Source organism: Tripterygium wilfordii, chromosome 13 (genome assembly GCF_013401445.1).
Source record: "Tripterygium wilfordii isolate XIE 37 chromosome 13, ASM1340144v1, whole genome shotgun sequence".
Lineage (NCBI taxonomy): Eukaryota > Viridiplantae > Streptophyta > Magnoliopsida > Celastrales > Celastraceae > Tripterygium > Tripterygium wilfordii.
Genome location: NC_052244.1, coordinates 4,448,148 through 4,463,472, shown reverse-complemented (window position 1 = coordinate 4,463,472; position 15,325 = coordinate 4,448,148). Strand labels below are relative to the sequence as shown.

Below are 15,325 nucleotides of genomic sequence, written 5' to 3'. Positions count from 1 at the left end.
TTCAGCAATACCATCGTCGATAAATTTTGCTCCCCTGGTTCTCTCTCTCCCTTCTCTCTCGTTTTCTCTGCCTTCTCTCTACAGCCACCCACCACTTTCTCTTTCAATATGGGCAGATGGTGTGACTCTCTCCTAGATTTCTGTTTGGGAGATAAGTTTCAAGAATGGTGTATGATCGGAAATCAATCAACACGTTCTAGATTTCAAGCTTCTAGTTTAAGTTTTGATAGGCATGATTTCAATGGATCTAAATATGCTCGGAGGATTGTTCATATTACTAGATCTGTTTTGCTCAAGTTTTTTTTTGTTTTTTTTTAATGTATTTGTTTGTTTATTCAAGCATAGTCCAGTGTATTCAAGTTGTTTTTTTTGTTTAGTATATTCGGGTATATCCTTGTGTAATTTATAATTCGGTGTTTTACCGATGTAGCCGGGTTTTTGTTTGAAGTTCTCAAATGTAATCCGTCTTTATAGTGGTTTAAGTGTCAATGAGTCTCAAATTCTCTTACTTAGGTTATTGAGTAAATGAATATAATTCATTCTATGATCTTTAAACTTTAAATAAAAGTCCCATGGGCAGTGTGTTGGGTGTTGTATGTGTGTGTGGTGTGGTTGAAGTTTACTGTGCTTAACACAGATAAAACTCCCACATCGGTTGTGTGTGTCCCTCACTTGCAATTGATAAGTTGCTTTTACCACTTGACTTTTTACCTGTGATGAAATACTCACAGGTGTCAAGTGTGTAGGGTTGTCTTCAGTGGCGTACCTGAGTTTACAGGGGCCCCGGGCGAGCTCTAGAAAAGGGTCCCGTGTTTTCTTTTTTATTTATTTTAAAATTAAAAAATTTTCTTTTATTAGTTTTTTAGTTGAAATATGTGGAGAATTGTTAGTTTTTAATTGATTTTTTGTGTTTATATTAATATAAAATCAATATTTTTTTCAAAAATTTGGGGCCCTGGGGATTTGGGGGCCCGGGGCGACCGCCCGTGTCGCCCCACCCCAGGGCCGCCTCTTGTCTTATCTTGTTTGTGTTGTATTCTCAAAAAAATGAAAAAGCCCATGGGCTGTGTGTTGGGTGTTGTATGTGTGTGGTGTGGTTGAAGTTTACTATGCTTAACACAAATAAAACTCTCACATCGGTTGTGTGTGTCCCTCACTTGCAATTGATAAGTTCCTTACTCATAGGTGTCAAGTGTGCAGAGTTATGTTATCTGTCAAGTGTGTAGAGTTCTGTTATCTTGTTTGTGTTGTATTCTCAAAAAAATGAAAAGGCCCATGGGCTGTGTGTTGGGTGTTGTATGTGTGTGGGGTGGTTGAAGTTTACTGTGCTTAACATAAATAAAACTCTCACATCGGTTGTGTGTGTCCCTCACTTACAATTGATAAGTTCCTTACTCATAGGTGTCAAGTGTGTAGAGTTATGTTATCTATCAAGTGTGTAGAGTGGTGTTATCTTGTTTGTGTTGTATTCTCAAAAAAAAACTTATAATAAAAAGCAAAACTGTGTAAAACTCAATAAACAATATCTAAACAATTTAATAGTTGTTAATTATTTGGGATCAAAAGGAGAATCAAGGGTAATCAAGTAAATACACTCTACTCTTGCTGTGTAAAGAAAAAGGGTCTGTCTTTCTTTCACGCACAACCTCTCAAGGCATTGTCTGTGGAACTCCAGCTACGCCAGAATCCAGATACTCCGGCCATTCGCCGTCGAGGAGTCAAATTTTCCGTTCGCATTGCCCCCAAATAACGTAAACACCTCTACCCAACTCTATTTTCAATCTCCATTTCTCATATTTGTTTTTTCCTCTGAAGTTTATTGTCTCAAGAGTGTACTAATTTGTTCCTCAGATGGCATCCAAACATTAGCAAACATTGTCTTCCATTTTCCAATTTCACCTAGTTTTCGTTTCTTTCTTTCTCTGTTACCTTGAGTATATGCTATTTTTAGGTCTTGAAGCAGTGTATGTTGATATGCTACTCTTAAGCGTTGTTGTTTTGCTCCAATGTTCAGCTGTTTGTTTCCAGAGAAAAAACAGTCCCTGAAGTAGTTTCCTGGAATGGGAAGAATTTTGCTTCGCACTTTGTCTACTATATCCTCTCATTTGAAAACCCCCTTGAAATGATCTTCTTTTGGCTGGGCGTGGGAATGATTTTACATGGTGACAAATTGAAGTTACGCATGCAGATCTTATCTTGTCTCACCCTAGATAATGGCCACCAATCCTTTTCTTTTCTTTTTTTTTTTTTTGAGTTTTTTGGTGTCAAATCTATAGCTCGTGTGTCTAGTACAGCACAATCTAATACATGGGTTTTTGAGATGCTATGATTTTTCTGCTCCTCCCTCGATTATTAACTTGGCAATTGTTGACTGAAATGCTGGGCTAGTTGCCATATCAGCATATCACTGTCCGAAGCCTACCTTTTCAAACTCTTAAAGGGATTACTTTTGCTTAAGCTCTGTAGTCCATTTGTCTAATTTGGGTCCCATGTTATTTTTTAAGTCTTGATTCCAAAACCTTTATCTTCTAGGCATTCATTTCAAAACTTTGTTTTTTTTTCCTTCTTTACAGGTCATTTTGTCATCTATATCTGCTGTTACGTGAATCATTACTTCAATATTACTTTCTTAGTCAAAATTGTAATCCTCATTTCTCTATTCATGTTATGGATCAAAGGTCGAATATGAGAGTTTGGCTTCTGAATTTCCTGGTTTTTCTCTACTTTTTCAGGTACCAAACTCTGAATGTTTTACTTCCTTCTGAATTGTTTTTTGTTCACCTTCAAGCTTCTGTGTTATTTTGTCACTAATCATTGAAATTTGTTGAAACTAGTTTCAATAGCTTCGATTTTCGGTCTACGCTTACTGCTTAGTCAGGGCCTGCGACGGACATTGTCTTGAATTCTTGTTTTCTTAGAGACTGCATTGTGCTTAATCTTCAAAATTGTGGGGATTGCCTACTTTTTTCTGCCGTCTTTGTTTAATCACATGGAAAAGAACCGAGGAGTTTAGTTACTTCAATATTCCCTGGTTAACTGGTAGCTGTCCTTAATGTGTTGTTTTCTTGCATCTATAGCAATATCCAGATATGCTTGAACAAGAGATACATTTCTTTACATCAACTATTCTTCTATCTGTCTGCACTGGATTCTTGCTAATTCCTGTTGTATCATCACAAATTCCCTTGGGTTCAAAACTCTCTATAGCTGAAAATAACTCGTGGATCTCTCCCAATGGTGACTTTGCAATTGGATTCTTTAGCCACTCTGATCAGCCTAACCAGTTTAGTGTTGGTATTCATTTCAATTCTAAGTCGATTCCCTTGGGGAAACAAATTGTGGTCTGGGTTGCTGGAGCTGATGTTACAGTTGGTAACAAGTCTTATTTTGAGCTTAGTCACAAAGGGGAGTTTGTTTTGTTTGATTCGTCAACTGGAGTCAGTGCATGGACCAGCAAAACTTCCAAACTATCCGTTGCTTCGGCTCTTCTTCACGATGATGGGAATCTTATCCTACTGAATAATGAGGGATTTATTGTTTGGCAGAGCTTTGATACTCCATCTGACACACTTCTTCCTGGCCAGAATTTTTCTGTTTATAAGATGCTCCGAGCTGCAAGTAAAAATTCAGTATCAAGTTACTACAGTCTCTACATGAATGCTTCTGGTCAGTTGCAACTGAAGTGGGAATCTAGTGTCATTTACTGGACAAGTCACAGTCATGCCCACACAAATCTGACAGCTGTTTTCACATCTGCGGGAGCCTTGCAAATTTTGAACCAAAAATTGAACATTGTTTGGTCTGCCTTCGGAGAAGATCATAATGACTCTGTAAGTTTTCGGTTCCTTAAGCTGGATGTTGATGGTAATCTGAGGTTGTACTCATGGATAGAAGCTTCACAATCATGGAGACCAGTCTGGCAGGCTATTGAAAATCAATGTGGTGTCTTTGCAACCTGTGGCGAACGTGGAATCTGTTCCTTCAATTCATCAGGCTCACAGATCTGTGAATGCCCATTTGAGTTTGCATCTGAACATGTCCAAAGATGCTTGACTCCATATCAGCAGAGTTGTCGATCTGGTACGAGTATGCTTACATATGAGCACTCCTATCTTTATGGGATTTACCCACCAAATGATTTAGTAATCCTTTCTAGTTTACAGCAATGTAAAAATTTGTGCCTGAAAGACCCAACTTGTACTGCTGTAACCTTCATGAATGATGGCACAGCTCAGTGCCGAGTGAAGACAACCCAGTATGTCTCTGGTTATTCACACCCTTCTCTTGGTTCAGTATCTTTTGTGAAGAAGTGTTTGGACCCGTTTGCTGCTGATCCCAATTTCATAAAACCTTCCCAAGCACAATCTTATCGTCCAGGTTGGCATGAAATTTGCATTCCTTGCCTAGTTGGAGCATCAGCTGCCACATTTGTTGTCTTTGTTGCAATCCAGTTTGCAATTGGGTGGTTCTTATATCAAAGAAGAACTTTGATCAAGAAGAAAGCTACATTGGCCTACACCAGTGAAAACTCAAAAGGTCTTATTACGTTCTCCTTTACTGAAATCAAGGATCTTACCGGAAATTTCAAGCACCAGATTGGACCTCGGATGTATAGGGGTGTGCTTCCAAACCACCAACCTATTGCAGTCAAAGACCTGGAAGGAGCTATAGAAGAAAGGAAGTTCCGAAGTACTGTGTCAAAGATTGGAAGCATACATCACAAAAACCTGGTGAAGCTAGAGGGCTTTTGTTGTGAATCAGGTAACCGGTTTTTGGTTTACGAATATGCCAAGAACGGTTCTATGGAGAAATGTATAGAAGATGCTGAGTTGGGTTCGAGGCTTACTTGGGAAAGGAGACTAGACATATGCTTAAGTGTGGCAAGGGCCATCTTTTACTTGCATACAGGTTGTAGGGAGTTTATAAGCCATGAAAACTTAAAGTGGGGGAATGTGGTATTGGATAAAAACTTCGAAGCAAAGGTGACCGAGTATGGACTGGGAATACTACGTGAAGCGGCATCATATGCTGGTGGTTCAGCAGAGAAAGATATAGAAGATTTTGGGAAAATGGTGCTGATATTGTTAAGTGGGTGTCAAGGCGGTGAAGATATTTGCAAGTGGGCTTATAAGGAATGGATGGAAGGGCACCCGGAAAGGGTAGTAGATAAAAGAATAATCAACAGCAAAATAGATTTAGAGGAGCTGGAGCGAGCGTTGAGAATTGCATTTTGGTGTGTTCAAGCGGATGAACGTATGAGACCTTCGATGGGGGAGGTGGTTAAGGTGTTGGAGGGCACAGTGACTGTTGATCCACCACCACCGCCTTTTGCTAAACAAAGTTTGACAGATGAAGAAGAGTCATCGGAGTCCGGCTCGGGAGCAAAGAGTCCGGCCAAAATTTGAAGATTTAGTTTCTGCAAGTAATTCTGCATTTTGATTGTCTGTATAGTAGGACTAACAGTGGGTGGAGATCGGTACCATTTTTTCCTTCCCTGTTGAACATGATGCAGAGGATGTTGTAAGAAAGAACAAAAATGTTCTCAAATGGAGTATCTGCTTGAAATTTGCAATTTTTGAACACCTGAGTACTTTATTCTGTCTTGTGTTGCTGTATGTTAATGCAACTTAAGATTGGATTCCTGTAATTCACAAACATTATTACTTTGCCAGTCCTTTGTCGTGATTAGCAGATAACAGCAGAAAACCAATCTTTCTGGAATAGAATCTATGATTATGAGACCTACAAACTGCATTGATGGGAGCTTGTCAACATTTCTACCATTCTATTCCAGCTTTTGACGTTTTTATGGGCAACAAAGCAACTCTGGCTGCCAATGGAGTGCGCTTCTTGCTTACAATGGAAAGACTCCTGGGCCACAAATTAGGCCCATTATAAACCAGTAACCAAAATAAATCTAAATTAGTGAGTGCAATGGCCATATTGACTTCGGACAATAGAAAACTCAGTCCCATACCCTAGACAGGGGCGAAGCCAGGATTTCGTATGAGGGGGGTCACATTGACGGACAAAGAATTTTATATTAAGGTAGGCAAAGTTAAGCATTAATTATACATTCGAAAGTACAAAAATAACACTAAAAATAAAAAATTTATAAAATATGATACATAATAATTATCACATGTCTTCTTGTTTCAACCATGAGAATGATTTTTTATAACTAGGGGTCTAAATTGAAAATTCAAGGGGATCTTTTATGTAAATTAGTATATAACTAGGGATATTAAAAAAATTTAAGAGGGGTCAGCTACCCCCTTAGGTAAGGGTAGCTTTGCCCCTATAGGTAGAGCCTAGAGAGTCTAGCGGTGGAAGTGGTTCGGTTTGGTTTGGATTCGGTCCGGTTTTAACAAAATCAAAAATTTTCAGTTCCATTTTTAGGGGAACCAAACCGAACTGAAAGTTTAATTTGCATAAACCAAAATAAACAGAACCGAATATTTCGATTTCAGTTTTTGGTTTAAACCGAAAAATCTGTAATTGTTATAATACCTGTTGAAAGAGTGAACCTGTTTACCTGTCAAAAAAATTGGCCAAATGAAATGCAAGTTACTTGCCAATGCAAACTGCAAAGTGTCCAAAATACATACATAACATGATAACACAGTCTAAAATTGACTCCTTCTGTATAAGTGTGTTTTATATGGAGTTATTTGTGTAACTTGAAGTTCTCAAGATGGTTAAGAAACTAGGTTAAAGTAAATAAAACACTTGATTCAACTGCTCAGTTGACTATCTCTATACTTGCGTTCAAAACATTCATAGGCCCTGTGCCTCATAGATTTATTTATATGATGATGAGAGCTTGACGTCAGTCTGTTTGAAATTCTGACTTCTTGCTTTGCTCTCCTGGCATTTTCTCTGTTCAAACTTCAAATTTATGCTTGCCAAGTCTATCAAATGCCTCTTTCACTAGTACTGTTTAAGAACTTCATTTATTGAATTTTTTTCTACTAATTGGTGAGGACCTTATTTTAGGTGAGGAAATTATTGCTGGAGACAACATATATGGAGGTTCTGATCGATTGTTGTTACAAGTAACTCCAAGAAGTGGAGTGGTGGTGAAGTTCGTATAGTGCTTGTCATTCCTGCCTCCCAACCCCATTAGTTTCAGCTACCAAAATGTGAAAACACATGCTTAATGTTGTAACCATGTGCAGACGAGTGAATACAAGTGACCTAGACGAGGTAGCTGAAAGGACCCTAAACCAAGATGGACCCTTGAAACCTTTAATCATAATAGCCCAATTATTATAGGCCCACATAGTATAAAGTGATAGGTTTTCATTATAAAAAAAGAAAAGAAAAAAAAAAGAAAAGGGGAAAGCAAGAGAGGGGCGGCAGAGAAAGAGGAGGAGGGAAGGATAGTGCTCTTGGAGAGGAAAGCAATCTTAGGCTCTAATTCATCTTTGTCCAAGTAAAAAGGGTAAGTAGACGGATCCCCTTGTGTTTTAAAAGAAGAGGAAATATAAACGAATATGGTTTTGATGAGGAGTTTGAAAAGAATAGTTGATGGGTTTTTGGTTGAATGATTTCAAAGGTTTTCTTTGATGATTGCAATTGATAGTTTGGTGAATCAGATATTGATGGAATTGAATTTTTACCATATGCTTGATTTGTAGTGAGTGATAGATTGATTTTAGGTGTACCTGTACCTGTAGTAGTCTTTAATTAATTTCAATCTAGTTGGGTTTCAATGAAGATTGGGGATATGTCAACTTAGTTAATAATTCAAGTTTTTATTTAGTTTTTGTGTTATAGAATAGTATATACGGTAGGTACTTTACCTTCTTAAGGTTTTTGAAATCAATTAAAGTAACTTAATGATTTTTGTGTTAACGTTGGGACTTGGTGATTAAAAAAAAAAAAAAAAAACTTATGCGGATAGAGGTGGTGAATGGCTGAACATATGATTCTTATACAATGCAGTGGGGAAAGCAAGTTAATCTGAGTATCTAATTGGTTGTGCTAGTAACTTGGGGATCAAAATTGATGACATTCTTGCTTTACTTGTTTTAACTTAACCTGGTACTTCGTAGCATTATATTCATCATGGTTAAAACACAGTCATATCTCTTCAGATCAATATAATTGTTGTTCTTTTGTTTAGTCAATTGATAGTGGATTCTAGCGTGTACTGTTTATGTCTCTATTGGTTTGTGAGAATTGACCCGTTACTCAGGGGGCTAAACTGAGTGCACTGACCCGTTACTCAGGGGGCTAAACTAAGTGCACTAACCCGTTCCTCAGGGGGTTAACTGAGGGTATTGTGACTGAGATTACTGTGTGACTGTAACAAGGAAGGTACATGGTTATGGAGGATAAAGTTTTGGTGTAGTAGAATGTTCATAATTTTATTGTTTTCAAATTTTTTTTTTATTTATGATTTGTCTACTTACGGGCTCGCAGCTCAGTTTTTGTTTTCATTGTTTTCAGATGAAGATGCTTGAGCATGGGGTGCATGGGGAGGGAGATCAAAGTCATTTTTTTTTTTAATTATTTTCTTGTGTCAAGAACTTAGTTGATTTTATTTTATTTTTCTCTTTCTAAGGAGTTGTTGAAATAGATGAATTGAATAAGTGTCCAAATATTCACAGATTGCAATTGTTTTAAGTTTATCTAATAGGGTTCTTTTCAATTTTCTTATAGTGAGTATTGTGTTAATTTCATTAGAACATTTTGAGTTTAGGTTAAGAGATATTTGTTAGCCTTGCGTGCACTTGGGGTTACCCCTAAGCGCGTGGCGTTGTTATGTCTTTGACCTTCGGGTTGGGGGCGTGACAGTAGCAACTGCAATCAACACGCGGACAAAGCTTGTGTGGTTAGAGAGTCCAACAAACCCGCGACAGCAAATTTCTGATATTCGTGTAACTTCTCTTACTTTCTTGCAGTTCTTCGTGCAAAAATTTCTCATTAGCAACTTTGAATTTTTTGATTGCCACAATAATAGTAGCTGAATAGCAACTTGCCAAGTTGACTGTTGCAAACATATATGTTGCTCGATGGTTTATAATTTTGTACCCAAACCTGTGCCTGTGATTTTTTTGTTGGGTTTTGAGGTGTTTTTTAAAGTATGGGTTTTGGGTTGTCTTTTTATGGGTTTGGCGGCGTTTAAACCTATGCTTGAGGGGTTATTTTTGAATGGGTTTTCAAAAATTTTAAAGTCTGAAATGTCCTAAACATCCTTATATCAAATGATTCATAAGCCATTCAAATAGAATACCAATTGATTTAATCTATGCCAAATTTCTTCTTGATTCCTACGCAAGCCCGCCGTGAGAGAACCAGAGGTTTTATGTAACATATCTTATTGTTCTATGTTTTTTCTAGAGAGAAGGGCAAAGATGAAATATCATTGTTTGAGTAAGGGTGTTCTTGTCCGGAGAATTCATAGCCCATGAAAACCCAATTGAGGGTGTTCTAAACCCATCCTAAAAACTCTCACGGTATTGGTTACATAAAAACCTCAAAACACAACCTCCCAAAACCCATGAATTTTGAACTCCCAGGCATAGCTTAAGTTTCCATCCATAATTGCATCTCAAGAGACTAAAAAAATCTTGGTGTTATTCCTACTCTAGTTGGGGTTATTGTTTCTAACTTTTTTCATATAATGCAGCCCTGCTTTTGCATATGAATGCTACAGCATTTATGACTTTGGATATTGGGAAAGATTACCCATCCTTTTACTTTCCTTGTTACTCGTCCTTGCTTCATAATGACGTCCCCCGGGTCCTAATGTTTCTACACTATGAGTACAATACCAAGCTGAAACTTTATCTGTTATATTCTTCCATGACTTTCTAGAGAATTGTGGAGATGGCTCATTCATGCGGTGCTCTTGTCTTGGTGGACAATAGTATTATGTCCCCTGTGTTATCACAACCCTTAGAACTTGGTGCAGGTATCATCAATGTGATGTTCATGTGACTCAGTGTTTGTTTAGCTCTAATTCGCTTGTTGCTAATTTTGGTTGTATGCCCTTCTTTCAGACATTGTAATGCACTCGGCCACTAAATTTATTGCTGGACACAGTGATGTCATGGCAGGTGTGCTTGCAGTAAAAGGAGAAAGGCTTTAGCTCTCCCGCTCTGTAATTCTAACTGCACATTGTGAAAGATGTTATTAATTTCCTTCTGGAACCTTGAGCACTTGCAATGGTGTTATTTTGTCTGAGCCAACAAATACGTATGGGGTTTTGTGTTTTGCTGATGTGGCTGTATCGAGTTTTGTGTTTTGATGATGTGGTTGTATTGGGAGAAGTGTTTTGCTGGTATGGTTGTATTGGAAGATTGTGTTTTGGTGTAGTTTTATTGTGGACAACATGGAGGGCATGGGAATTTGTTGGCCTCCATATTGGGTGGAAAGGAAAATTGCATAGCAATTTGTGTTTTGCTGATGTGGCTATACTGGGAGATGTGTTTTGTTGATGTAGTTGTATTGAGATACGTGTTTGGCTTGATTTTTTATGTAATAGAGATGGGACCCAATCTTGATTTTTACTGGCCCAGCAAATTGTTCCCATTGCAACCATATCAACAAAACACAAAATCTCATACATATTTGTTGGCCCAGACAAAATAATACCATTGCAAGTGCTCTAACAACTCAATTTGTTTACCTTTATTGTTGAATACAAAACCAGACTTTGTTAAATTCTAGAACTGATTTACGACAGCACGTGTGTGGTTATGGATGGGCTGTGGTTGTCACTCTTATCTTAAAAACACTTCAATTTTTATCTTTTTGAGAATCACTCTGTCTTAAAAATCTTGATTTGTAGAAACTTTTCTTCTGCAATGGAACAGCTTGTGAAGATCTTTTATTTTTTGTTTTTGAAACGGTCTTATTTGAGATGGTGCATTAGTGTCGTTTAACACTGAAGATGCACAGTCATCTTTAATTGGAAACACTATTGCGCAGATGCTTTAAATTCCGTGCTGAGTATTGATCTTTTAAACTCAATGTGTGTTCATCATTTTTAAGCATTTGGCAAGAGGAATTCATACCAGTTTTTTAAATTAGAATACAGAGATGTTTAAGTGGTAGGTGTATTTCTCCTATGATTGAAATCCAACAAGCATGCATTAATTCTTGTCATTTGTTGGAGATCATTACATTACAGTGTTATTATTCTGGGTTTCAGGTGTTTGTACAAAGATATTTAAATTTTAACAAAGTATTCATATTCCTGCTCTATCTAATGTTGCTCACTGCTGTTTCTGTATAACTTGGCTGGCAAATACAATGGTAAAGTGTTAATTGAGCCAACACATATTGGAATATGTGTTTTGTTGATGTGGCTATATTAGAATACGTGTTTGATTTATTTTTTGTGTAATAGAGGTGGGACCGGGTCAATAAAAATGTTAGCCCAGCAAATACACAACCATTGCATTTGTTAGCATCCTTTGACTGTTGGCTCTGCTTACGAGGTATTAAGACCATGGCCTTACGTGTTGAAAAGCAACAGGTAATATTATTTCAAATCCACCATAGGTATATTTTTAGCTTTCTTTTTTGTCTTGGATTATGTTTGAGGCTTTGAGCCTTGTGCTGAGTCAATTCATGGATTCCCACATCCAATAAAGAACAGTTGAAATGACACTTTCTGTTGTTAAATCTTACTTCCACAAATAAAATTTGGTCATGGAACCGTCATTGAAAGCGACGATCCTCCATTCAAAGCCAATATATGTGGGTCAGTTAAATGAAAACAGCACCTTTGTGGAGTTTCAATACCTTTTCTCGTGTCTATAAAATATATGGAACAAATTGATTTTCTAATTTTGCTAGGTGAACTGAGATGAGTGATAGAAAAAGAAATAGAACATCCATTTTCATTAACCGCATGAACACCTGTACTAACATGTCGTCTGCTGTACTATGTTGTCTAATAAAATTAAAATTCTTCCTAAGCTTGTTTCATCAAAATGAGAAATGAGAAAATGATAATCTCAATGTTGATGAAAAGTTGAAGGTAGTAAGTATATTATGGAAATGTGAGAGAACATCCTTTATTTTCTCTTGCATTGATCATAATTGTGCAGTTAAAATTTGGATATTGATTTTCTTGCGTCTTCTGCAGGAGGATGCACAGAAGATAGCAGAGTTTCTTATTATCCATGTTGGTGAAGGAAAACACAAAGTTTGTTCCCAGCCATTAACAGCCTCTTATTGAATTGTGCATCATAACAAACTTGTATATCTCAAAGCAGGAAAAAGAATGGAAACATATTGCATTGACATCTCCTGGAGTATACAGCACAACAATTCATTCACACTTGCATTACACATGAAATTTCGCTACTGAGTATTGACGCAACCGGAAGTTGAAAACTCAAAGAGTTTTGGAGAAGAATCAAGATTCTTATTAAAGGCAAAGTAAAAATTGTGTCTACAAAATCCTCCTAACGACATATATATATATGAATAAGAAACCTAATAAGTATAAAAAACCGAATACTACTTGGAAACAAATAAAGAAATTCAAAAGAAACTAAAACTCCGCCGTAAATAGGGAAAATGTCACTTTCCGGCCTTGATTAGAACTCTTCAACCGGGTTCTACCCGGACCCCCCTAGCTGGATTTCTATTCAGTCCTTAAAAAGATATTATGGGTCTCATAACTCCAAGCGGATCAAAAGTTACGGTCACTTTTAGATTTACCATTAAACTGCTAAACTGAAATTTGTTTCTTAAACTTTCGACGCTCCAAATAGTCCAAAAACTCATTCGCAACGACGTCCACGTCAAGTATTCGCACGAAACTTCTGATTTACTGTCTAATTTATTCATAATAAGGTTCTAGACAACTTATGATTTAGCACTTTATCAGGGTTTCCCAGGAAAAGTCATTTTTTGAAAGAAACCTTCATTAATCAAAGGAGAGGGCATTCAGCCACATACAGTGAGAGAAGAGAGGGGGAACCTCCTCTGTAAACAAAGCTTCCCCTGTAGAGATAGCTCCTAGCCTAGCTAAAGCATATGCAATTTTGTTACAAGTTCTAGGCGTATACTGCATTCTGTAATCCAGGTTTGCAAGCTGGAGTCTAATCTCATCTAGGATGAAACTATAAGGAGACAGGGAGAGAAGATTAGAATTAATAGCACAGACTATCTCTTGTGTGTCCCCCTATAAGATAAACTCCGTAAGTCCATAATCAACAGCTAGATTGATGTCCTTAAAGCCAAGGCTTCCACCGTGGCTGGACCTCCAGTTGAAACCACTTTAGCCATGCTGGAAACGTATAGTCCGTTTTGATCATGCAACAAGTTATAGTAACTGCTCTTATATTAGCAAACTTTTAAGTTGCTCCCTTTTGGTACTAACTCACCACTCCATGATATATATGTAAATCTCAGGTAGTGTGAAGTCACTCATCAGCCTGCCTTGCTTTATGTCCCATGCTTCAATTCCAGCAGCGGTACGAGAAGCTAGGGGTCTAACAGAGGATCTTATTCGAATATCAGTGGGAATTGAGGATGTTCATGATCTGATTGCTGATCTAGACTATGCACTAAGAACTGGCCCTCTTTAGGTATTCGAGCTTCCAATTTTGTACAATTTTAAGCTTTCAATAATTATTTCACAAAGTTCTACGATGTGGAATGTAACTTCAACTAAAATTTTTGGCTGTTTATTTAAGTTTCAATGTTTTCCCTAGTTAAACATGCTTGATGAATTTTGTCTATATATCTATTGGCATAAGTCTTTCTTGTTTACAGATTTTTGCACTCAATCCAACCGCTTTGCATAGAAAACTTGCACAAACTACCTCAGACCTAGTACCACTTTCTTTTCTGGTGTGCCAATTATTGTTATAGCATTTAAAGATTGTAAACAAGACTATTGTTGGTTAAGATCAATTTTGAGAGTTTTTCATTTTTTTTTCCACGGAGAATCCACCCAAGAGTCGGTCCATCTCGGGACCCACCAATGCATGGAATAGTGTTGTTGAAGGCAAAAGGCACACGACCCATCAAAGGTTATATTGGCTTTGGTATCTAACTTGACCCGTGTATCAAGTTAAAGAGATAGGAGATTGGGTGAAAAGTGCACGATCCATCAAACGCCTGAGGCACAAGGCGTGTGCCCAAGCGAAGTTATGCGTAATTTTTCTTTAAAAAAAATAAATATATGACAGCTTAAAATTCTTTAAAGAAGGATAAATACATGATAAAGCTTAGAAATTCTCCAGGTGAAATAATCTCTGTGTCTCATATTTTCCCTTGCAAACTGGCTTATAAGGGGAAAGGGAAACCCACATCATATATACAAGCCCAAGCGACGTGGGATAAGAACCATGTTCTCACGTTCGCCCGCACGTGTTAAGTGGAAAATTCAACAACTCATCACATGGAGGCCCATTTTGTAATTTGTGATTCCCTTTGTTTTAGTTTCTTTGTTTGCTAAGTACTCGGTTTCCTATTTGTTTAAGCTTGTAACCTCTTAAGAGTTGATTCTACGATTTTATAAAAATATTTAAAATTGCTCCTCTCATATGGATTCCAATTTCGTTTGTTTTAGACTTAAACATAGGTTTAGTACACGGATTTATGAGTGACCATATGTAATTTCAAGTCGTCGACATAGAAAATGACACCAAGTCATCGTAAGCTATACATTAGAATAGGATTGACGATGCTTACAGACAAATACATTCAAGTTTCTATCTCTAACATGAATAAGTTCAAGCAAAGATGACAAAAAATACAAAATTAAAATGGTGTCGCCGGCCGCCGGCCTTATAAGAAAACCAAAATTTTCTTTGCCGTCTGGAAAGTATGGGTATATTCTGAATTTGACATCAGCAACGATGACCATACAAATAGTAAAATGGTGTCGCCGGCAAGGGCGGATTTAGGGGGGACTACACTAGGCTGTAGTCCCCCCCAAATGTTTGGTAATTATATATATATACTTACATATATATACACATATATACATGCACATATATACACATATATATGGATGCATGCATGCATACATACATATACATATAGATATATACTAATATAAGTATACATAAATAAATAAAAATACAATTATATACAGGTTCATACCTAAATATACACTTAGTCACCTAAAAAAAACACACTCCGTACCTACTCTCCTTCGTTGGTGCAAGTGTGTAACCGTATTGCTTCGTAAGTTCGTCTCAAGACTCTCAACTAACAATAAGCCTAAATGTATAATCAACTAATTTTAGTAACTTGTACTATCAATTAAATAGATGTAATATAAATAGCCTAAAAAAAAATTCCGGGGGCGCTGCCCCCGGACCTCAACCAACTTTTAACAGTC

The 15,325-nt window shown here is 37.2% G+C and overlaps 2 protein-coding genes and 1 long non-coding RNA gene across 3 annotated transcripts; all 3 read left to right on the top strand.

Annotated features, from left to right (window-relative positions):
* Positions 1–1,675: 1,675 nt before the first annotated feature.
* LOC120013178 (G-type lectin S-receptor-like serine/threonine-protein kinase SD3-1) lies at positions 1,676–5,655 on the top strand. Its single transcript, XM_038864907.1, has 2 exons — positions 1,676–2,732; positions 2,835–5,655. The coding sequence occupies exon 2, from the start codon at positions 3,090–3,092 to the stop codon at positions 5,403–5,405; it is 2,316 nt and encodes a 771-aa protein (XP_038720835.1). The 5' UTR covers positions 1,676–2,732; positions 2,835–3,089; the 3' UTR covers positions 5,406–5,655.
* A 1,661-nt stretch (positions 5,656–7,316) lies between these two features.
* Positions 7,317–8,664, top strand: LOC120011962. The gene is made up of 2 exons (XR_005471180.1): positions 7,317–7,444; positions 8,455–8,664. It is a non-coding gene; the product is annotated as an uncharacterized LOC120011962 (long non-coding RNA).
* A 65-nt stretch (positions 8,665–8,729) lies between these two features.
* On the top strand, positions 8,730–13,706 carry LOC120012452 (cystathionine beta-lyase, chloroplastic-like; the record flags this gene model as incomplete). Its single annotated transcript, XM_038863879.1, has 10 exons — positions 8,730–8,885; positions 9,826–9,922; positions 10,011–10,092; positions 10,681–10,699; positions 10,802–10,876; positions 11,165–11,242; positions 11,363–11,491; positions 12,107–12,166; positions 13,193–13,271; positions 13,384–13,706. Coding segments are annotated over 10 exons (951 nt in total), but the record flags the coding sequence as incomplete, so codon positions are not given.
* Between the last annotated feature and the right edge of the window lie 1,619 nt (positions 13,707–15,325).